At 36.8% G+C, this 24,907-nt stretch overlaps 1 protein-coding gene across 2 annotated transcripts in view; it reads left to right on the forward strand.

Annotated features, from left to right (window-relative positions):
- The window catches only part of LOC124556506 (apolipophorins), a 127,203-nt gene that overhangs the window by 23,757 nt on the left and 78,539 nt on the right, over positions 1–24,907 (forward strand). For both annotated transcript variants that reach the window (XM_047130462.1, XM_047130463.1), the window contains exons 3-14: positions 11,701–11,900; positions 14,826–15,002; positions 15,150–15,299; positions 15,787–15,982; positions 17,103–17,355; positions 19,784–19,940; positions 21,146–21,319; positions 21,402–21,554; positions 22,361–22,508; positions 22,802–23,085; positions 24,012–24,221; positions 24,441–24,629. In XM_047130462.1, the coding sequence (XP_046986418.1) occupies positions 11,701–11,900; positions 14,826–15,002; positions 15,150–15,299; positions 15,787–15,982; positions 17,103–17,355; positions 19,784–19,940; positions 21,146–21,319; positions 21,402–21,554; positions 22,361–22,508; positions 22,802–23,085; positions 24,012–24,221; positions 24,441–24,629 (2,291 nt within the window). The remainder of the gene's footprint in view (positions 1–11,700; positions 11,901–14,825; positions 15,003–15,149; positions 15,300–15,786; positions 15,983–17,102; positions 17,356–19,783; positions 19,941–21,145; positions 21,320–21,401; positions 21,555–22,360; positions 22,509–22,801; positions 23,086–24,011; positions 24,222–24,440; positions 24,630–24,907) is intronic.

Raw genomic sequence — 24,907 nt, forward strand, 5'->3', positions numbered from 1 at the left:
AACTGCACATACGGTTCACGTCCACGCTGTCGCGGCATGCTACCAGTGTTAAAGACTGCGATGGAGCTCCGTATGCCACGGCAAACTGGCTGACACTGACGGCGGCGGTGCACAAATGCTGCGCAGCTAGCACCATTCGACGGCCAACACCGCGGTTCCTGGTGTGTCCGCTGTGCCGTGCGTGTGATCATTGCTTGTACAGCCCTCTCGCAGTGTCCGGAGCAAGTATGGTGGGTCTGACACACCGGTGTCAATGTGTTCTTTTTTCCATTTCCAGGAGTGTATAATGAAGTGCTGTCTGAAAAAAGCTCCGCAAATATTCACTCAGATCTTGATAAGAGTTTCAAGAGATACAACGCCACTAAAGTCTACTTAAAAAGTTTCATTAACCAGTAATGAGTGAAGAATTTAGAAACATACGACGACGCTCTACGCAAGGCCGCCCATACAACAGTTTAATAGTTTGTAGTGAGTAGGGGGGGGGGGGGCTACAGCTGTAGGTCTTTAAATCATTTTCTTGAAAAAATAACACCTGACTACTCTACATTTTTTCCTTTGCCTGAGAGCCAGAGGGGGTGCCCACCTCTTGCTTCCAGGTGTGGACGGCCTTGGCTCTACATATCGCTCCAGTAGGTACCTTGAAGACAAAATTAGATCGATTACAGCGTGCGTAGAGGCATTTGAGCAATCATTCTTTCCGAGAGCGTCCATATGCGAATGGAACGTGTAGAAGCCGTAGTAACTGGTACAATGGAAAGTACCCTCTGCCATAACTGAGGCGACAAAAGTCATGGAATAGTTATGTGCACGTATGTGCAGATGGCGGTAGTATCGCGTACACAAGGTATAAAATGGCACTGCGTTGGCGGAGCTGTCATTTGTACTCAGGGGACGCATATGGAAAGGTTTCCGACGTAATTATGGGCGCTCGACGGGAATTAACAGACTTTGAACGCGGAATGGTAGTTGCAGCTGGACACATGGGACATTACATTTGGGAAAACCTTAGAGAATTCAATATCCCGATATCCACAGTGTCAAGACAGTTCCTAGAATACCAAATTTGAGCTACACTACTGGTTATTAAAATTGCTACACCAAGAAGAAATGTAGATGATAAAACGGGTATTCATTGGACAAATATATTATACTAGAACTGACATGTGATTACATTTTCACGCAATTTGGGAGCCTAGATCCTGAGAAATCAGTACCCATAACAACCACCTCTGGCTGTAATAACGGCCTTGATACGCCTGGGCATTGAGACAAACAGAGCTTGGATGGCGTGTACAGGTACAGCTGCCGGTGCAGCTTCAACACGATTCCACAGTTCATCAAGAGTAGTGAATGGCGTATTATGACGAGCCAGTTGCTCGGCCACCTTTGACCAGACGTTTTCAGTTGGTGAGAGATCTGGAGAATGTGCTGGCCGGGGCAGCAGTCGAACATTTTCTGTATCCAGAAAGGCCCGTACAGGACCTGCAACATGCGATCGTGCATTATCCTGCTGAAATGTGGGGTTTCCCATGCATCGAATGAAGGGTAGAGCCACGGGTCATGGCACATCTGAAATGTAACGTCCACTGTTCAAAGTGCCGTCAATGCGAACAAGAAGTGACCGAGACGTGCAACCAATGGCACCCCATACCATCACGCCGGGTGATACGCCAGTATGGCGATGACGAATACACGCTTCCAATGTGCGTTCACCGCGATGTCGCCAAACACGGATGCGACCATCATGATGCTGTAAACAGAACCTGGATTCACCCGAAAAAATGACGTTTTGCTATTCGTGCACCTAGGTTCGTCGTCGAGAACACCATCGCAGCCGCTCCTGTCTGTGATGAAGCGTCAAGGGTAACCGCAGCCATGGTCTCCGAGCTGATAGTCTATGCTGCTGCAAACGTCGTCGAACTGTTCGTGCAGATGGTTGTTGTCTTGCAAATGTCCCCATCTGCTGACTCAGGGATCGAGACGTGGCTGCGCGATCCGTTACAGCCATGCGGATAAGATGCCTGTCATCTCGACTGCTAGTGATACGAGGCCGTCGGGATCCAGCACGGCGTTCCGTATTACCCTCCTGACTCCGCCGATTCCATACTCTGCTAACAGTCATTGGATCTCGACCAACGCGAGCAGCAATGTCGCGATCGATAAACCGCAATCGCGATAGGCTACAATCCGACCTTTATCAAAGTCGGAACCATGATGGTACGCATTTCACCTTACACGAGGCATCACAACAACGTTTCAACAGGCAACGCCGGTCAACTACTGTTTGTATATGAGAAATCGGTTGGAAACTTTCCTGATGTCAGCACGTTGTAGCTATCGCCACCGGCGCCAACCTTGTGTGAACGCTCTGAAAAGCTAATCATTTGCATATCACAGCATCTTCTTCCCGTCGGTTAAATTTGGCGTCTGTAGCACGTCATCTTCGTGGTGTAGCAAGTATATGAATGGCAAGCATACGAAACATCTGTTGAGAAGCTGTATAAGAGAAACTATTTTGTGATATACTGGTAGCGCAATATACCGATGAGCTAAAACATTGTGACCACCTGTTTAATAGCGTGTAGGTCCACTGTGCAAACACAATACGGCAGCGATTCTGCTTGGTTTGGATTCTACAAGCCCTTGTCAGGTTTCCAGAAGTGTGTGTGCACCAGGTCTCTATGCACAGATCAAGCAATTCCTGCAATTATGGGATGGTGGTTTTGGCCACGTAGCTGGCACGCAATATGTGTTGCAATGGGTGCAGATCAAGCACGTTTCCTGACCAAGACATTATCGTGTGAGTTCGCTATAATGCTCCTCAAACCACCGTAGCACAATTCTGACCTTGCGACATTGGCAGTTATCCTCCTGGAACATGTCATCGCCATAGGGGGAGACTTCAAGCATGAAGCGATGCAGGTGGTCCGCAATAATGTTCACGTAGTTCACTGCTGTCATGATGCCTTCGATTACCACCATAGATAGCATGGAAGCCCAACTCAATGTACCGCACACCATAATTATGTCCTCACTGGCCTACTTCTCTGGTAAGATGCATATTTCATGCAGCCATTCGCCTGGATAACCGCGTGTAAGGACTCAACCATCGACCTGGTGTAACAAAAAATGCGACTCATTCGACTGGCGACACTTTTCTATTGATCCACAGTGGAGACTCAGTGATGCTGTGCCCCCTGCAATCATAACTGACAGTGTTGTTGGGTTAACAGAGGAATACGTAGGGGTCGTGGGATGTGGCGCTCCATGTTCAACTATGGCCTTTGAACGGTGCTCTGAAACACTTGTGTCTGCACCAGGATTGTCAGATCTACCACAGATCACTGCCTTTCCTGGATTACACGGATCCTCCAACCACTGCGTTTTGTGATGAGACGTGTTCGTACAATACCACACGGCCTATTCATTATTTCACTATCTTTCAACCACTTTCCATAGGTGTTCACGACTGTAGTACACCAACAGACGACCATCTTCGGCGTTTCAGAGATTCTCATTTTCAGCCGCAGCTCCAGAACAATGTGCCCTTTGTCAAAAGCGCTTATATCAGTGGATTTATGCATTTCCGGCCCCACGCATCTTCGCTATAATGACAATCCACTCGTCTCTCTACCGCTTACATTGCTTCCTAGTGCGTCACGTGTTCGCAACACCACTCTCACGCTCATTGAAATTAGTGGTGGGCAGTGGTCATAATCTTTTGGCTCATTAGTGTATTTATTAATGCAACAAAAACATAATTTCACTGACAGCAAGGCAGAAAAATTTTCATCTGCCAGGATTGCAGTAGACTTCACTTTGCTCAATGCTGCATTGGAATTAATGTTTCTGTCTCACTTTTAGTGATCAGAGAGAGGGAGAGTCGTTGTTAGAGATGAAATGCTGAAATGCGCACATTTTGTAGCAAAGGAAAGATTACAGCACTGAATTCTGAAGTTTAACTCATCTTATCCTCACATCAGACCTAGGTGGCAGCCAGTTGCTGCTAGCTACAGTGGTAAGTACCACTCGCTTTGCCACCTAAAAAAAATCTGAGAAAATCGTACCTATTAACTTGGTCACTCTCGAAGAGTTATGGCGCGCTGACTGGCTGTAGTGCAGCAGCTGCTTCGATAGAAATCGTTAAGACTTCGGGCAGATATTCACTTGTTTTCCGTAGCTACCAACCTTAGCTTTCCATAGTGTGTGCGAAGTAAGCAGTAGAGTACATCTCTTTGGTGCGAAGAATACCTTCATTGAACATGCAAATAAATTTATTCTATTCTAGATTCGATTCTGTAATCTCCAACTCCGTGTGGTACGGTTTTATTTACGAGTTCCGGTACGAAGATGTGCTGAACACATTGCTATCTGTCTATTATCGCTTGACTGGGTTGGGTGCGCCAAAATACAGTAGCTGGCGGCACCAACTCGTTGGTAACGTAGAAAAGAAATCAGGAAGGTCATTGGATTCCGCCTTTTGGATGAAAGTTGTGATGACAGAATGCACACAATACTTGTACAAATCGAAGAAGTAAATGAGGTGGGAAGGACAGTGTATCGGTATCATTTGTGTTACACACACACACACACACACACACACACACACACACACACAGCAAAATTTTTTTCGTTCTTATGTAAATGCCAAGGCAAGGGGATTGCAATTAATAAAGTAGGGCCTGTGGTCTAGAGATGATTACGTAGCGTAATATACTTAGAGAAGGAAGGGACAACTTGAATCATTTACTCTGTTGTGATAATAAATACGCACACACACTGCAAGAGGTAGAAATTCCCCAAATGAGACGAAAACTGACAAGAAGCAATCCAAAATTGGTTGACAAGTGCAGCACATTGATACGTGTAATGTGTATATGATTGTCCCTCCCATTAAAATGGAAAGCTATGCACTATAGTACAATACTAAACATATTGGACAATGGACATATGCTCTCACAGTGACTGAAACAACTGTAATTTTTTTTTTTTTTTTTTTTTAATGTTGCTTGTCAAACCACATAAACAGTTTCAAGGGGATTACAATTAATAAAGTAGGGCCTGTGGTCTAGAGATGAGGCCAGGTTCAAACACATGAATATGCTTAAATATCCCAATTTTGGTTTTATGTGGTTTTCCTAAATTACGACAGTTTAAAAGTGCTTTACAGATAATTGAAACTACTACTGCTACTACGACTATGACTGCCTCAGCTGCTGCTACAGTGCTGAAAGAAGATAAAATAATTTGTATTAATGATATACCATAAACCATGCACCACTTTTTTCTGACACTTCTTCAAATGCCCTCCAATCCCCCATATTGGATGGACAGATTTCCTTCTGGTATGGATACTTTTAAGAGTAGGTTAAAGCAGCTGATCATTATAAATTTCTAATTTTTTTCTTTATACACCCAAAAAATATGGTGCTAAGTATCCTCATAGGAAGAGGATACTTTTCACCAATTTAAAGGTTCCATGGGATATAGAACCAGGAATGGATGGGGTGCAAATTTGTCACTTGCCAAGGTTACTTTGTACCATATTCACCAACATATGCCATCTGAAGTATGTGAAAAAGTTTATTAACACACATAAATGCCTTTATTACAGATACAAAAACCACAAAATTATAAAATTAGAGACTTTTTTAAAAAAAATAAAAACTTATCACAATTCAATTCATAACCAAATTTGGTATGATTCAGACAAGGCTGAGTTGCGTAGGTGGTTTAATGAACCAAAAAATATCTTCCTAACTATAAATTAAATTAGCAGCACTCGTGGGCCACTTTCAATCTTTATTTGATGTCTGCATGATAAAAATCACAACTTCATTGTTACATTTAACTATTTTTCCTTGAAACAGTCCATTTTCATGTGGAGATTGCAAACTCCACACTTATTTTCTTCAGAGGAAGTAAACTTACAGAAATTCCATCTCCATACACTCTAGCTGAGTTGACTCTCAGAGCAGTTGCTGACTTTGATTTCTTGATTGAGATTCTGGACTTGTTACAGTAGCAATGTATTCTCTCCTTTTATTACCATTTTTTCAATTCATTCTCTTTCCCAACACAAATAGAGTTCGCAGTTAGTGCTTCAGCAAATCCTGTGGAATTGTTTTCATGGGCAACACAAGACAGTTGGCTTTCCAGTCTTCAGAGAATGATGTCTGTTTACCTCATTAACTATTGTTTGCCTAGGTATGCTGAAATGGATTTCTGCAGCCCTTGTTGACATTATTCATTCTATAATTGCATCAAACATTTATCCAGCACCTCCAAAGAATATTCTGCATAACAACAAATTCCAGGTATTCTATTATGATTTGTCGGTATGTTAGTTATGAAACAGCCAAAGAAAAGACTGTAGAACTAACAAACCACAGAAAAAACACATGTACAGCCTGTGGTGCAGTATTATTTATAATCAGTTCAGGAAAATAATTTATGTTGTTACTTTGCTCAGCAACACTGTTGGTGCAAAGTAACCCCAATGCAACCTAAATGTTGGCAGGCATTTATACTTACTTGAACTGTGCCTTTCCGTGGTAACTTACAGTGAGAGATTTTATGATACAGATATCCTAAAAGTACTGTGAGTCAAATCAACTTTTTTCTTATCTTAGAAATGCTTTCAGGTGTCAGAACTACATGAAAGTATTAACATCAAAATTACAGAAGAAATAGATGCAATATTCCCACAACACACTATGACAAATCCAAGCATTCTGGGTACAATAAAGACCTCCAGAATTGAGTTAAGCAATGTCAACTATCGAACCAAAGGTGAATTATCAACTATTGATTAGTATTTTGCTCACCAGATTACAAGGAAAACCATTTGGGGCACGATGCAAAGTATCCCCAGTTCGCAGAATGCGGAATAAAAAATTTCAAAAGCATTATGACACTGTAGTCTCAACAATACTGTTTTGTTTTTGAAGTAACTGTACTAGGCCTTATAATGCTCTGTAAACACAATGGAGTCATAGAGCATGTTTAGTGATGATTGAAAACAATAGAAATTGTTAGGAGGAAAGAGAAACCCTTAAAAATTAAAAAAAGAAACGAGACCTGAAAGTGTGAACTTGGGGAAAATTGCAGAAATTATATGGCATGCCATAGATTCTTCAATTGTGTGAATGTGGTCTAATCTAGGCCAATGTGAAGCCATACAGATGTTCCATAGAGCTATAGTCTATGTGAATGTTAAGCCACTCAGATGTCCCCTAGAGCTGCAGTTCTAGTAAATCCCTTGGATGCTTACATTTCTGCTTTATCTGTTGTCTAATATAATTTGTTATATGATATTAGTCAAGGACATTTTTGAGGATGAGAGATTTGTTACCTGGAAGAAGAGAGTGATATTATAATGCCTGAAGTGGAAGTAGAAGAATGACAATGGGAAAGGCAGCTGGTATGGATGAAATCATCATGGTGATGATAAAGGCAGCTGAATATACTGGGCTACAGTGGTTGTAGAGATTGCTAAGAGGTATATGGACTCAAAAATGCGTGCCTGAAGAATTCCAATGTCCAAGAAGGGAGACATAAAAGTATTTAACTTCGAGCCACATTAAAATTATGTACCAGACTGGGACCCCAATCTGGTACCTATGCCTTTCGTGGGCAAGTGTTCTACTGACAGAGTGAAAATTCATTCTGGAGAAAAGAATGTGATAAGTATCAAGGGTTCCAGTGCACACCCCACCACAGAGTGAAAATTCATTCTGGAGGAAACAATGTGATAATTACAGAGGGTTCACACTCATATTATAAGTAGCAAAAATAATTGAGAGGATACTGGGAAAGAAGAATGAGGGGAAATGTGGGAGGTCAGCTAGAAGAGGAGCAGTATGGCTTTTGGCATGCTAGATCGACAGTGAACCCAGTCTGTAGTATGAGACAATTGGTGGAAAGGCATTGGAAGTACTAAAAAGATCTGATAGTGACATTTCTTCACAGTGAAGGCATCAGATAGTGTTCCCAGAGAAAAGGCATGGGAAACCTTAAATTGAAAGACAGCTGGAAAACAAAAAATTAAAATTCTTCAGTGTATGACAATTACTTCACTGTGTCCAGACCCAAGTTGGAAGGACTGACTGGTTTAGGAATGTTACAATACTGAGGTAAGGAAGTGTGGTGTTGCTATTACTATTTATAATGGTTGTGGGTGGAATCATAAAAGATACAAAAAAGGTCATAGAGGAAGGGAGATGAAGTTATTGTTATTTGTCAATGGTACTGTATTGTGGGGTACTAATAGTAATTATGTACAGGAAATCTAGAAATCTTAAATGAAAAAAAATCAAGAAATATGGAATGAAATGCAGTTTAGAGAAGAGCACTGTGGTGGTAACTGGAGGAGACAGAATATGTAAAGGATAAATTCACATTAAAAGACAGGATATTGAAATTGTGGACAACTTTAAATATTTAGGTAGTGTGAGAATGCAAGAACAGAGGCAGAAACCAGCAAAGGGGTGCAACAGAACCATGCATTTTATCAGTATAGGAGGCGCATAGTCTGGGGAAGGGAGATGCCAGTGAAGTGTAAGGAAGTGCTGTGCAAGACATGCTTTACACTTGTACTAATGTATGCATTGGAGACCTGGATGATGACAAGAAGAGAACAGAGTAGAATCCAAACAAGTGAAATGAAATTCCCAGGTAGTATGTTAGGGAAAATGAGGAGGGACAGATTGAGAAATTAGGAAGGAAATTGGGGTAGGCAAGTTGGATGATATAACTGAGGAGAGTAGGTTAAAATGGTTTGGACATGTAAAGAGAATGGATGATGGAAAAATACCAAAATGAATGCTGGAGGCCAAGTTTGAGAGCAAGAGGGATACCCTGAGCAAGATGGATTAACTTGATCAAGACCATTTTAAGGAGAAACCTGTCCAGCAACAAAACAGTCACATAAGATGAATGATGGAAAGAGGGTGGAAAGTGGAGAAGTACCTTATGTCCCAACCCAGCTTGATGTTGAATGAATGGGAAATGAAGATGACAAATGAGATTTGTGAAGTTCTCTGAACCCTCCACAAATCAGCTATTGACATTTATTATTTTTTGCATCCACATGTCTGTCATGTTGCCTCATACTCATTTAATTTAACATGAAGGAGTGTCACATAAGGCAACTACATATCAGGTAAATTTTATTCTGTGTATTTTCACATTTTTATTGTTTGTGTATTGTGTTTCTGAGAAATAACTGAGGGATTAGTGTAGCATTTGCATAAGTGCGTGTGGAAAACTGTCATAGAATACGTAGTGAGGCTAGCAAGTATACTGGTACTGGTTAAATGACTGACAGTCCAGTGTACAAAGTCATTTCAGGGCTGGCACACTTTTCTCTCTCAGACACTACATATTAAACTATTGTAGTCTTCATGTTGTATAGGAAGAACTCTTCACATATTATAATTTATGTTACAAGTTACCTGAAGCCAGCTGTGTGTAAATCAAAGAACATTGTACAATAGGTACCAACGAAATGAGGGAGTGCAGCTGTTGAGACACTGACTTCATATTCAGGAGGATATAGTTTTCTGTGTCCAGCCAATCTGATGTAGATTTTCCACTTGCAAATGCTGGGATGGTTCCTTCGTCAAGGCCATGGCCAAACAACCACTTGTCCTATCCTCATAAAGCATACTTATGTGTTCTGTGTATATGTATATTTTGAGCTATTGATTTCCATTATATTATCATGAACATTTGTATGTGATTCTAAAACGATGATTGGATGTATAAAAATAAGTAATGTAAATGAGAGCCAAAAGCATTTATATAACATTTGTAAACTTCAAAAACTCTTTATGATTCAGTTGACAGGGAGACATTGTTCAACACCTTAAAAGAGTTTGGATGATGATGATGATGATGATGATGATGATTGGTTTGTGGGGCACTCAACTGTGCCCGTACACATTCCCAATGTGAACACTGTCCAGTCTTGCCACTTTCATGAATGATGAGGGAATGATGAGAACAACACAAGCACCCAGTCCCCAGGCAGAGAAAATCCCCAACCCAGCCAGGAAGCAAACTCGGGACCCCGTGATCCAGAAGTAGCAATGCTAGCCACTAGGCCATGAGCTACGGACAAAGAGTTTGGAGCTGACAGCAAATTAGTGTCACTCTTACAAGACATTGATTGTTTAGCTTTTGCTGATGATCTTGCTATTTTAGCTAAATCTCCTACAGTAAATAGTTTAAAAAAAACAGACCAATGTACATTTTTTGAAAAAACAGTGTATATGACAGATGCAAAGGAGGCACTAAGATACATGGAAACAGGTTACACAAGAATAAAATACAAAATTTAAATATCTAGGTGAAGTAATACAACCAAATGGTTTGGACAAAGAAGCTAACTTAGGAATGGTGAGGAAAATGGAAGTGGCTTTTCAGTTAACAAAAAAGCTGTATAACAAGAAATTTACCTCCATAAATGCAAAACTCTGTCACCACAACACTGTCAAGAAAGTCTATGCTTCCGGATACCTTTCATTAAATACAGCCAAGCAGTTAGGTGAAATAGAAAAGAAGGAAACGAAAATAATAATGAAAATCTTGGGACAAAAATATGACAATGAGAAATGGAAATTAAGAAGCAATAAAGAAGTTTATGAAGGAATAGGACCAATATTAAGACACAAAGAGGAAGAGAAGAGTTGTATTCTATGGACATCTAAAAAGGAGAGATGACAACATAATAACAAAAAGAATTTTTAACTTTTTTAACAAAAACAATTATGTGGATCAGGGAAGTTGAAGCAGACCTTAGGGAAATGGAAATATGGAGGAGGAAATAGGAGAAAGGAAAAAGTATGGAACAAAAGTAAATAAGTTTCAAGGCCTTCAGGAGGAAACAAACAAAAAGACAGGCACAATGTGGATAGAAGAAAGAACAGAAAAACTCAGGTAGTAATAAAGAACTACTGGAAAGAGAGAGAGGAGAAAAGAAAGAAGATATAAGTCGTTTATGTGATCCTCAGTAGGCCAATCCAAGAAAATAAATAAGTGACTCTACTGAATTCATTCTTCTAAATATTATCATGGTTTGACATAGTGGTTCACATTTGTGGCCAGTTAATAGAAAAATATGAGTTTTCTTACCAACCATGTCATATTCAAAGACTGTCAGATATTTATAATGTTTTTTTCTGTCTTTAGTGAGGCATGGTTTGATTTAGAAAACACTGTTCAAATATGTGAATGTCTTTACATGGAGTATGTGTTGCTAAGTCAGTCACAGTCAAATCCCTAGCTCAGGTAACTCGAAGGTTGCTACTACTGCACAACAATTCAAAAAATAATTGTATCAGTGTGATTTATCTTATAGTAATATTAAAGTCCCATTTTTCCCACAAAATGATGTTTTCTTCGTACTACAGTAGTGTGATTTATCATGTACTAATGTTGCAGCTCCCTATTTTCTACAAATTGATGTATACTCTCCATTAAAGTAGCCATTAAGTATATAATGACATTCGTTATTCCAGACAAATAGGCAAATCCTTTTACTCAAAGGCTACTCCAAAGGATCAACTGTAATTCCAAGGCTGTCTAATTTATTCGTGAGGCATATTTAATAAAATTTCATTCCATTTCCCTGCTACTGAAATCATGTATATTTCTATCTTTTATGGAGAATAAAACACAATATGTTTGTTTCAGCAGCTCAATCATCAGTATTCCAGTATCAAAAAGGACATACGTACACCTACAGCTTTGAAGGAACAACATTGACAAGTTTACCAGGTACACAGGGTGAACCGGTTCGACTGAAACTGAAAGCAACAGCTGATTTAAGTGTTGCAGATGAGTGTAACAGAGTTCTGAGGCTACGAGGTGTCACAATCAATGGTCCAGACTCAAAGGTAGGGATGCTGTTGACTCTTTCACCAAAATTACTGTGCGTTATTTTAAATTCCATCTTTAAGTTGACTGAGAATTCGATGTAATCCATAACACATCAAGAAATACCAGCAATGATTTAGATATCTGTAATTCTGGCACACAGTTCTGCTCATAATCTTTAAATTATATTTATGTTATGCTTATTCCTCCACACACATGGTATATATTTTACATAAACAAATAATGAAGATACAGGCAACTACATTTTGGCTATACATCTGAACTTTCAGAGTTATGTGCAGCTTATTGATGTATTTATTCTACAGACAGACGTAATTTATCATAAATCATAGAAGCAGTTAAAACTCCATCCTCAGGCTGTGGCAGGCCCATTGGTACCGGCCGGCCACCGCGTCATCCTCAACCAGTGGTGTCTTTGGGTGCGGTAAGGAGGAGCGAAGGGTCAGCTCATGGGTCTCCCAGCTGGTGCCAGTTTTCATGACTTGAAGCCACTGCTACTTGAAAAGTAGCTCCTCGATAGGCATCACAAGGCTGAATGCACCCTATTCATGTACTCCCACCGAGGATATGTCCTTGGCAGTACTGGAAATCAAACCCGGGTCCTCTGTCTGGCAGTCAGTAGCACTGTACACTCAGCTATGGAGGCGACATAGAAGGAGTCACTAATGTATATTTGTAGTAAAATAAAATTCCCACCAACAGTAGACCTGGTATTCTCAAAAATTTATATATGTTTGACATTGCGTCACTCATTGGGGGCTATCTAAAGGTTGTAGTATTCTTGAAGAATCAAGTTTACCAAAATCACTAGCAATTCTTTTTATTACTATGACTGGTTTTGACAGAATTACCCTATCCTCATCAGATCTTGTAATATTATTAGATGTACATGCTTGTTACAACACTGAAAGTCACATAGTGATGTTGCATCAAATTGTAATAAAAAGTGGCAGAGAACAGCATGTGACAAATAAAATAACTCACAATTAAAACATATGACATGTTGTACTGATGGCGCCACTGAGGTCTCAGACAATTTGATGTGATATCACTATGTGACTTTCAGTGTTGTAACAAGCAAGTGCATCTGATAATGTTACAAGAATCCAGTGAGCACAGTGTAGATCTGCTGAAACCAATCACAGTATTAAAAAAAATTACTAGTGATCTCAGCAGACTTGATTCTTCAAGAATAATGTTCTCAAAAACATTTAAAAAATAACATTAAACATAATATGCTTAGCCATGTACACATTTGTGGAAAGAACAGGCCTTGTTTCCAAACTGTATGTATATAGTCACAAATTTAATTTTTAATGAGACAGTTCTCAGGAATGGCTTCCACGTCTTCCTTTAATGCTTGGTTTTCATGTATATAATGTATATTGCAGATGTACTTTTCTTTTTGTTTTATTTTTAATTCTATTGATACATTCATTGACTATATTTTTACCCCCCATTCTTTCCTAAAATCTCTTCTTCTGCAATTACTACCCTCCCAGGTTGTTATTTCTTCTCATCAACCTGCAGTCTACATAATAGACTTAATACTGCCATGCTGCTACCAGCAAAAAATATCTTCTCTCCTAGAATTTGTTACTAATTGATCCTTTATGTCAGTCTTACTTTCCATGCTTCATTATCATATCCAATGTTCTGTGTGCCCTTTGCTGTAACACCTCAATCTTTCTGACTATTTTTTTTTTATGAGTTCACACTGATTTTCCTCAGTTCCTGAGAAAACTAAGTTTGCTTATAAAAATTCATGATTTATTATTTAAATGAAAGTTCTGGCATTTGGCTGTATAGATTGTTTATTCTATTGTACAGTCAGGATTTTGGCCATTTTCAAGTACCACAATGTTACCCATGATTAGACTTCTATAAAAGAAGTCACCATTGAAATATATTAAACCTAGTTATATAATACAGGTGTCACAGCATATAAATGAGAACATATTCACAAAATGTCTGGGAAAAAATAAAACAAACATGTCTGACACACATTTAGCAATTATTTGCATTTTATGTGTATTAAATTAGCTAGAGCACCTCATTTGTGTAAAACTTAAAAATAAAGAAACAATAGCTGATTTCCATAAACGTACTCCATTTACGAACATAAAGCAAAACAAAACACTAGTAGTTAAAATCCAGTGTTACATATAGAATAACATATTTCTTGGATTCAAAACAATGAAATGCCAAAATGCTTTCAAACTAGGCAAATGGTGAAGAACAGAAATTATTCTGTGTTTGTTGTGCTCTTGTAAATCACTCTCACATACAACTTGTATTGTTTTATCAGAGAGAAAGAAAGCCATTTCTCATCTGTTTTTTATTATTCTTCCATCTGCATGTAATGTTTGCTGCCATTTTTCCAATTCATTCTTATATTTAAAGTGAGCTGGCAATTTTTATTTTTGGTCAAGTTTGTGGTTCAAAGATTTACAACATTAGTTGGATAAATATATGAACTTGCAAATGAAAGTTTATCTCTTTGAGTCCTATGCCAGCCTTTCATCTTTAAATTTTCGTGATCTTCATAAATGAGTTAATACATTTCCATCGACAGAACTACTGTCAATACATTTCAAATTTCAGTAATTGTGAAAACTGAATTTGCAATCAGTAATTGGTTAAATACTACAAAAAACAATCAATAAAGGAAAAGTTCAGCATACTCATTCTGACAACATTGTTATGCCATCAGTCTGCTCATTAGCCATAAGTTTTGTAATGCACGGTGAGCTACACTAACTTACACATAATCTGTGAGCGTGTCATTACCTTTGTGCGTATTGACCGTGTCCTCACCGTAAATATGATTTTTGCTTCTGCTTTCAGTCAGTTGCAAACTAGCATGTACTGATGCACCCTATTTGTGTCATGTATGCATTACACCTGCATTTTTGTTTATCTAGAACTATGCAAACCTGAAGGACCTCGAAGCACACCCAGTCTTGGCAAACTTCAAAGGAAACTCTATCAACAAACAGCTGTGTTCTGAGGAAGGTGACAACCAAAGCAGTCTCAATGTAAAAAGAGCTATACTTTCACTGCTTCAGATACCAAACACAAAGTCTTCATCAGCCAGTGAGGTAAGTTGTCAGTGAGATGTATTTTTTGGTTATACAAATTCTCAGTATTTGTAGTGTGGTGTATATTATTACAATCTGTGTAATAATGCAAGAGAACATTTCCTTTATTTGTTGTGAGATTTTTCGTCTTTATTACTGTTCAAACAGGTGGATGTATTTGGAATTTGCTCAACAAATGTCCGACACAGTCAACGTGGTGATGTGACTGTTATCTCAAAATCAAGGAACTTAAACAGATGTGCTTCTCGTGAGAATCTAATACAAGAGATACTATCAACTCGATTTACAGGACAGTCGGTAAGTAAAAGTTTTATTTGACTCTTTTACTTTCACACAATTTTTTGGTATTTATCATATCAGGGGCACTACATAATGTACTCATTGGCATATCCTTAACTTCACTCTTAAACAAATTTGAGACTGTGAACTCTGTAATTGCCTTCAGGTAATCTCTTGATTAGCACTCCAACATGATTATCTGCATTATGTGCATTTAAAATCATGGTGTTACTTGACATTTCTTATGGTTAGAAACTTTGACCAAGACAAAGTTTGTTTTACGGATCTCGTACAAAAGAACTTTGTACTTCTGTCCAGAAATATAAAAATACATTCTCAATTAAACACTTCAATTCCAGTAGTCATCAGTCCATTTTATTGTATATTAAATATGACTAAGATTACTATATTATTGTAATAAAAATAATATGAACCTCATATCAAAGCAGTTTTATATTTTATGGAATTTTTGCAGCATTTTAGAATTATTTTGAATATGTTTCAGGACTTACATGCTACACCATTGCTTGATGCAGATTTACATGTAGAACAACAGATTAAAGGTGGATTAATTGTCAGTGCTACCAGTCGTGAATCATATCTTTTCCGCCCATTTTCAAACCAGGGCAATGGAGCCAAAACCACTGTGGAAACTAAACTCACCCTTACCACACACAGTGCACAACCGGCTCCACCACTTGGTATGTTCAGTTTTGTGAAATATGTGTTTTGTTTTCTAGATTATGAGCTATAAAAGCAATTTGTGCATTTGTGTTTCACAGAAAGTTTCTCTGCCCAGTTTAAAAGCAATTATTTAATTGCTGTTGAATCCAGTTACTTTGTTAATGTAACTGAAATTATCTTCAGATCATTAGTGACAAATATTATTTAACATATACCTAACTTCTCCATATGGTATTACAGCAGAGCCTCACATATGTTGGAAATATTGGCATGATTTGCTTGGGTATTTAACACAGTCCATCACAAGTAATGAGTTCTTGCTTTAACTTCAAAATCAAAGTGCCTCTTACATAAAAATGTGCAGTTTAGCAGTTTTCCCAAAAATAAATCCTTATCTGAGTCTGTTCTGTCTGGGTATAAACTACATTTAGCAAGAAGACAACTTGGGTGTCTATAACTATTAAATAAATAATTTTTTTGCCAGCAGTTGTCTCATTGTAAAGTGTGCAAAAAATTCCATCACACCTTTCGTCCTGTATTAGATATTTATTGTCAGCAGAATATTAAACTCTTGTTTTAAATTTTAAATCAGCTAATCCATCAAATTAACATAAATTGAGAGATAAAAATATACCATTACTTACAAAATTTTTCCATATTTATTGTACTAATAGAACTGCAAGTATTCATACATCCACTTTTGATGATATGAAACTTCAGTATGTATTTACATGCTATAGGTATTAATGCTGTAATTAACACATTGTGTCAGAGAATCTGTGGGAATCAGATTTTTAGAAAAGTCACTTACTTTTTCTCTTTATATTATCTAGAACTTCTGAAATGTCAGCCGCTGCTATCACTGTTCTTGTCATTCTTGATCTTTTAATGCTGTGTATATTGTCTATCTTTATGATGTTGTGAGAAGAATGTGTTTCAAATCTGCTGAACTATAATTAAATATTGCTTTCCTGTATAACTGTATCTTAATAGCTGTAAAAATGTTATCATTTTTATGTTATTTAATTCATAGATTTTAATAAAATATGATATATCTGGTAAGCATTAACTGACATAGACATCTTATATAACTTTCTTGAGCAACACTCCTTTACATTAAAACTTGATCTTTTCTAGCTTCATTTAAAGTCCCTAAGTCAATAGTGTTTGAAGCACCTCATGCTTTGGAAAGTGTGCCTGGAGGAAGCAGTGCTATTACTGCTGCTCTACATGCCGCTGAAAGTTCTACAAAAGATGGAGTCACTGTTGATGCTGCAGCAAAGTTTCGAACTCTTGTTTCTGTGCTACGTCAGTCTTCTTCCGCTGATATTCTTAAGGTTTACAATGATGTAAAGGCTGGAGCTGGATTTAGCAACAAACGTGCTGCAAGGTAGTGTATGAAATCCTAAACTTTAGCTGATATATCTTATAAAAATTGCACTGAACTGTAAAATGTAATATCATATGTTTAAAAGATTCCACATGTTTGAGTGTGAAACAATGAATCTTATTCTCCAACTTTTAAAATCAGTTTTGGTGTTAGTCAGTACTCACTTCCGGTGAGTAAAGCTGTCTATCAGGGTATCAAAGTATTTGAACAGCAGATACAAATTGTTAACTTCTACTGTGTGAAAAAGTAGGGACCATCCAATTTTTATCTTATTAAGGCAAAATAATTAAGCAACATTCTTTATGCTACACATTATGACACCTTTTCAGTGTCAAGCAAGTAACAACACTCATCACTTATTTAACTTTAACTTTTATTTTATGACAAATTTAATTAGATACTGTGAGGTGTGCATTGTAATTATTTTGTGTGGTAATTCAAGGTATAGCTTGTGGATATTCTGAACATTAAAGTTCTCTGAATGAACAAAACACTATACCTACTTATGTGCTGCAAGGCATATGAAAATAATAATAAATCAAATAGATTAATTTTATCCAATTATAGATATTGTAGAACACCATCACTGTATATTCATTGAATATGCGTGCAGATACCTGCAACCAGTCACTTATAAAATATTTGTTTATTTCTATAAACTAGTTTTCAGTCCTTTTCAGGCTCATCTCCAAATGGGGGTATGCATAAGTTTCATATTTATTTTTGTGTGTAGCATCTCCCAGCATCACTCTACAGATGTAAATATGTTACTTCTGCATGCCCCTTCTGAATATGAGCCTGGAGAGGCTCAAAAACTGGTTTATGGAAATAAATGAATATTTGATAAATGGCTGTTTGCAGTTATTTATAGTTATAGTCAAATAATTCAAATAGGCGAGTGTCAAAGGCAATGGTAGCTACCATTATAACACATGACATGGTGTGAATAAAACATGAACACTCTGTTTCAGACAAATAACGAAATCCAAATGAATAAAAATTTGAAATGTGCATAACTGGATAATCTCAGTTCAGTGTAGCACAAGCAACATAGACCACACTTAACATATAATGGTGTATGAATAATGATCATTTTGACACCCATAGAAAGATTAATTTTTAACATATAATGGTGTATGCTGATATGAATGATGATCATTTTGACACCCATAGGAAGATTAACCGATTCCTCTTGTCCAATGTGTCTCATTGCAACAAAGCTCTGGGCATAAGCACTGCAAGACGGCTACAAGATGCCTTGCGAGAGTATTCCAAATAGACTTTATGGGACACAAGTCAGGGGACCAACCTGGTATTTCCAACTTTACTGTTGCCATAAGACAGGCTCTTTGTGGATGAATGCTGTTATGACATAGGACAGTCATGACTTCTGGCATTATCATTAGAACTTGCATTGTATTACCACATGGAAAGACATGGAAATTTATGTATCCATCTAATGTTGTGCCACCACACACACAGACATTGACTAATCTGAAGACATTCTTTCACTGTTGTTTGATGGATGTTAATGTGATCCACTTTCTTATCTTTATGAAATTTGCTACACACACTGTGGTGTAGAACATAATTGGGATGAGATATCAATGCTATTCCTTACAGTACATAATGGTGAACACTTGTCATCAAGCACAGTCATCAGCAAAAGTTTGAACTTCCTTAGCTATATGTTATGTATGCTGACCCTATGCTTCCATATTGGCAGAAGGGTTACAGTATATACACTGGGCCACTTACATTTGAGACTAACATGCCTCCAAACTATCAATGACTTTCCATCCCAATTTGTCTGGCGAATGAAGTCTGGTGAATGAAACATCAGTGCCATTCTGTGAATTTTGATACTCCAGATACCCCCTCTCACTCTCTCAGCAACAGTGGCCATCCTACTCTGTAACATACAGCTGTGTGTTACATACAGATGACATAAACAGGATTGAGTATGTGTGTAGAACTATTGTGGTCAAAACACAGTCAAATTTCATGTCCTTTGTGTTATATTTTCTTGTGTTAATGCTATCTTAATAATATTTTGCTGATTTATATAAACCAATGTACTCTGAGATAGACTTTAAGAATATTCATCACCTGAATAAATTTCCATGACATGTATTTTATATTTTGAGGATACAAACACACAGGTTTTGTGGTTTCTTTTGAGTTTACTGTGTTAAGAACATACAATCAGTTTGTTCAGTATATGCATAATGGTATTTGTAGCTATCCACAACAAGACACAGTGAGTGGTGCACTATTTTCCATTTACAAAATACACATTGTCACTGTAGTTCATTGGAGCAATGATGCAAAATATAAATGACATGAAACATATGATAAATTTATATATGACTAAGTTATTGACTTAACAGTTTTCTTTTCTCAACATTTATTTACTTTTATAATGTAGGAACCTACTACTGGATGCCTTGTTCAGGACAAGCACAGGAGATGCTGTTGAAGTTATTGCACTCCTGTTAAAATCTAAAGAAATAACTACTAACCACTGGTACCGAAGCTTGGCGTTCATTCAGCATGCATCACTGAAATCTGTTGTTTCAATATCGGTAAGTATAGAGTTTAATCAATAGTTACCAAAAAAAAAATAATTAACTACTAAAGTACTTGATTACTTGATTTTAACCAAAACAAAACAAAGATAGGGAGTTCACAATTAAAGAGTGATCATGGGATCAAATACTAAACGCATGATGTCTTGAATCATTCAAATTAAGAATTTACCTTAATGGATAAGAGTAAATGATACAGAACCTACATAAATTGAAACCAACACAAGTATCAGCAGTTTAATTTATCTGTGACAGGTTAGTATTCTTGACATGTGAGCTATCAAGTTATTACACAACAGCTACAATGAAACCTGTAAGTTGTTGCAATATTTTGTTCTACAATAACACCTACACAACATTAAATATTATAAAAATGGTCAAATGGCTCTAAGCACTATGGGGCTTAACATATGAGGTCATCAGTCCCATAGATTTAGAACTACTTAAACCTAACTAACCTAAGGACATCATGCACGTAAATGCCCGAGGCAGGATTTGAACCTCCGACCGTAGCAGCCGCGTGGTTCCGGACTGAAGTGCCTAGAACCACTCGGCCACCGCGGCCGGCTAAATATTATAGTTATTTATATAAATATGCAGGTTGTGTTACATAAAACTTGTCACAGTTATTTTTGTCATGTTATGCAGGGCGTTATCGAAAAAGTTCTCAGTTATTCATAAGCAACTTGAGTTAGTTGTAGAACCATGAGTTAATGTTATGTAAATGTTTTAATGGCAGTCATGTCTTACAAAAGTTGCCAAAAGTAATAAACTACTACACTACTGTCAAGAAAGACAAGCACCCAGAAGAGACTGTTGGATGTTACTGTACAAGGGATGATCAAAAAGTTTCCGTACAAAGGCCATACAGTCCAGAATAAAAATGCCAATCAGGTAAAATCACCATGACCACTGCAGCAATCACCCCACTGACTCAGCATGCTGAAGATACCCATTTGGTAAAACACTGTTCCCTGCTGTTGGAAGAAGTCCGTAACTGCCTGCTGCATATCATCATTTGACAGGAATTATTGACCCTTCAAGGCCTCTTTTAAGGAACCAAAAGCATGATAACAAAATGGGGAGAGATCAGAACTATAGGGCAGGTGCTCGATTGTCTCCCAATTTAGTTGGTTTGTAATGGATGAGGCTTTATACTGTGTGTCTCTTGAAATAAATTAAAATAAATCTCTTTTTTACAGAGCTTACTAGACCAGAAGAATTTGCCAACAGAAGCATTCCTCGGCATCGGTTCTTTTATTGGCCGTTATTGCAGAGAACACAAGTGTGAAAATGTTGCTGAATTTGATGAAGTTCTGAGCAAATTTTCAAAGCATGTGAGTGCCAGTGTTACATCAAAGGCAGGAGAAAATCGAGTAAGTGTACAAGTAACATTAAAACTACTAAACTATTTACTTTCAGATGGTTAGTACAATTAATAATTTATTTTCTTATCAGGTAATCGCAGCCCTTAAAGCTCTAGGGAACATCCGTCATCTTAATAATGCCCTAGGAGAGAAAGTGAAGCAACTGGCATTAGATAAATCATTGCGACCTCGAGTCCGTGTAGCAGCACTGGAGGTCATCCAAAATGATCCTTGCCGTAAGAATGTACGTACACTGTCTTATAACAATAACCTTATGGAAAATATTTTTTAAGTAATTTTAAATCCAAAATTTCTATGGTAACTGAATACAGCATTCATATGTTATTGCTGTTAGAAAAATGGAAATGAAATGTAAACGCAGATTAAACTTGCTTCTGTGATTATCTCTATGACGTGTATGTTCCATATTTTTGTACAACTACTTCATTTATAATTGATATAATGAGCAACACAGCACTGTCATCCACAATTTTATTTTCTGTTGTTTATCTATCTCGTCAATCATCAGGGGGAATATTTTAAATTTACCATTTTTCTTCATGTGGTACACTTTATTTTCATTGGTATGTGTATTTAAAGTGGAACATAAATTGCAAAAAATTAGTGAGACTTCCTTTGGGGCTTTGAATACATCTTTATTGATCATAAGTTCACAACTGAGCAATAGCTCCTTCACTTATCATTTAGAAGACATTATATATGCATAGACATGTCATCAAATTAAAATAAGAGAATTTTGTTGTCATCTGATATTGGGTTTTTTCTATTACATTTAAATGGTTGCATTTATTTATTGCTTAAACTTAGCAACAGCTGTTAGAAATATGTGCTAATATTTGTTGTCAGGGACTCTTATAATGAAGTTTGATTGTATCCAACTAATCAATCATATCCTAATTTTCATTATAACATGAATGAAATGATATTTGAAAAAATGTACAGTACTGTACTCACACAATGCATTAACATTGTTCTAATTTCTAGTTTTTTATTGCAGCATGTTTGAAATTTGTATTATTGTCGTTACAGTTAAAACAGGCTGCTTTGCAAATCCTCCGTGATCATGTGGAAGATTCAGAACTACGAATCAAAGCCTATCTGGCTGTGGTTGAATGTCCATGTGATAATGTGGTGAAAGCAATAAGTAATTTATTAGAAAATGAACCTATCATCCAAGGTATGGGCATTTCTTACAAGTAGCATATTTCTTGAATAATGTTGGTGATATACATTCATTATGTGTAATTATATAGGAGTGTGTAAAAAATATGTGAACAAATACAAGAATGCACATTATTATCAAGAAGATGGAAATACTTTTATTATATACACCTATCATTAATGTAATGTAATATATGTATGGGTGCACATTTAAATTTTAAGGAACTGGAATAAACCATAGCAATTTCATGATTAAAAAAAAAATTACATTTCTTGAATATTATACTAACTCATGAAATTTTTTTTCAGTTGGTTCCTTTGTTGTTTCCCACTTGAAAAATCTTCAGGCGTCAACAGATCCTAGCAAAGCAGAGGCCAAAGAGAAACTTGGGCAATTAAAAGCTAAGAAAACATTTTCGAGTGATATTCGAAAGTACTCACAGAATTATGAACTTTCGTACGCTATTGATGCCCTGAATGCTGGAGCATCAGTTGAATCAAATGTCATATTCTCACAATCGTCATATTTGCCCAGATCTGTCTCTCTAAACTTGACAGCAGATATTTTTGGGCATTCCTACAATGTTTTTGAGGTATGTGTCACATTAATTCTTTTTAATGGGGATGCCATATCATAGCAATATTTATAATAAGTGAAAAATGTTTCATACTTGTTTACATCATCAGTTCCAATACACCGTTTTTAGTGTACTATTAAAAATCCACGTGTTGTTAACATTACACATTTTTCAGTGACTGTATATTTCTTATTGTTCATGTTCATTATTATCATTTTTAAAGCCATATGACATGAGTAGGTATGAAAAATGATATAAAACCTGTGTGTGTCACACAGAGGGAAAAATTTAAAATGTCTGAGAGATACACATATAAATTAATAAATTGTTTTAACTATCAAAATAGAATGAGGGGAATGATATAGTGGAGAACTTACAATCTGGATGACCCATTAAATGCAATTACTGGGGAATTGATTCTCAGACAGAGGATGAGCCTACATTTTATAGCTGACTTCCACCACAGGTAGCACAGGGAAAGGAAAGTATGTTAGCTCTTCTTCTCAATGCTGCCTGTAAAATTTTAATTTCTTTTTCCAGGATTAATATTTTCTGGGCAGTAGTATAAGACAGAATATGTAAAGCCATAGCTGGTGGTTTCTTGTCACAGCAAAACAATATTATGCCTTTATTAAGTCATGAGACATATATGGATTATTAACAAAACATGTAAAATACACACAGAATGTAGTTGGAGCTGTTAATAGTTATCTTTTGAAAATAACTTATACATAAGTGTCCATTCATATTGTTGGACTTAGATTATTTCAAAGGAGACGTATAGGCCTACGACAGAAATATGACAAGGAAATGCATTTCTAATCAATCATGTGTTTTTTCCTGTTTAATGACAAATATGAAGCTAAATCTATTAGTTCAACTTTGGACTGCAAAGGACAAATTGTTTTGCTAACACAAACTTCTATTTTGCATTTTCATAGATTGCTGCACGAACAGAAAATCTGGACCATGTCATTGAATCATACTTGGGACCTAAGGGATATATTGAGTCAGAGGATGAAGATGAAATTGTAGATAAATTCCAGGAAAAGTATAAAACTTTGGCCAGCAGGATATCAGAGAGATTTGAGAAAACATTCAGACAGAAGCGATCAGTTTCAAAAGATGCTGTGGAGAATATCCGCCAACAGGTAAATTCTGTCACTAAAAGTAATCAGTCTACATATTTTTCTACTGATTAATTGCTAATAGAAATCTTAATTGACATTACCATACCAAAGTAAATTTTCTGGTTATGACTGTGATTTCTTGTGTAGTTCATTAGAAACTACATTAAAATAAATCAGTTCAAACTTTAAAACTTTCATACTGTTGTGTCAAGTCAAATATATGCATGGTTTTTGTTTCAGGCTTATAATTCCTTACTGCCTTCACAGAAAGACAGAAGTCTTGATTTGGATTTATCCCTTAAAACATTTGGATCAGAACTTGCTTGGTTTAATTATGATGGGAAACATGAGCAAAAATCTTCTGAACATGTAGTTGATGAAGTATTTGACACAATTAATGAAGGACTACAAAAAAGCAAGAAATTTAATGTATGTATTACCTCTAAATACTAAGTTATTTAAATATCAAAGAGGTAAATGTAACTGTACATACAATAGTACACTGTCTGTCATTTATGATTCACCTAACATCATTTTACTTCATTTATTGCTTTGTATAGAGAGTTTCCAATCATTGCCCACAATGTAGTTACTGGTATACAAGTTTATGATTTACTAAAATTGTCAGTATTTTATCCATTATTGAAACTACAGTTGCTTTCCATTTTTGCTTCAATTTTGAGATAGTGCCATTTGGCTGACACCGG

The sequence above is a fragment of the Schistocerca americana genome, chromosome X (assembly GCF_021461395.2).
Source record: "Schistocerca americana isolate TAMUIC-IGC-003095 chromosome X, iqSchAmer2.1, whole genome shotgun sequence".
NCBI classification, from domain to species: domain Eukaryota; kingdom Metazoa; phylum Arthropoda; class Insecta; order Orthoptera; family Acrididae; genus Schistocerca; species Schistocerca americana.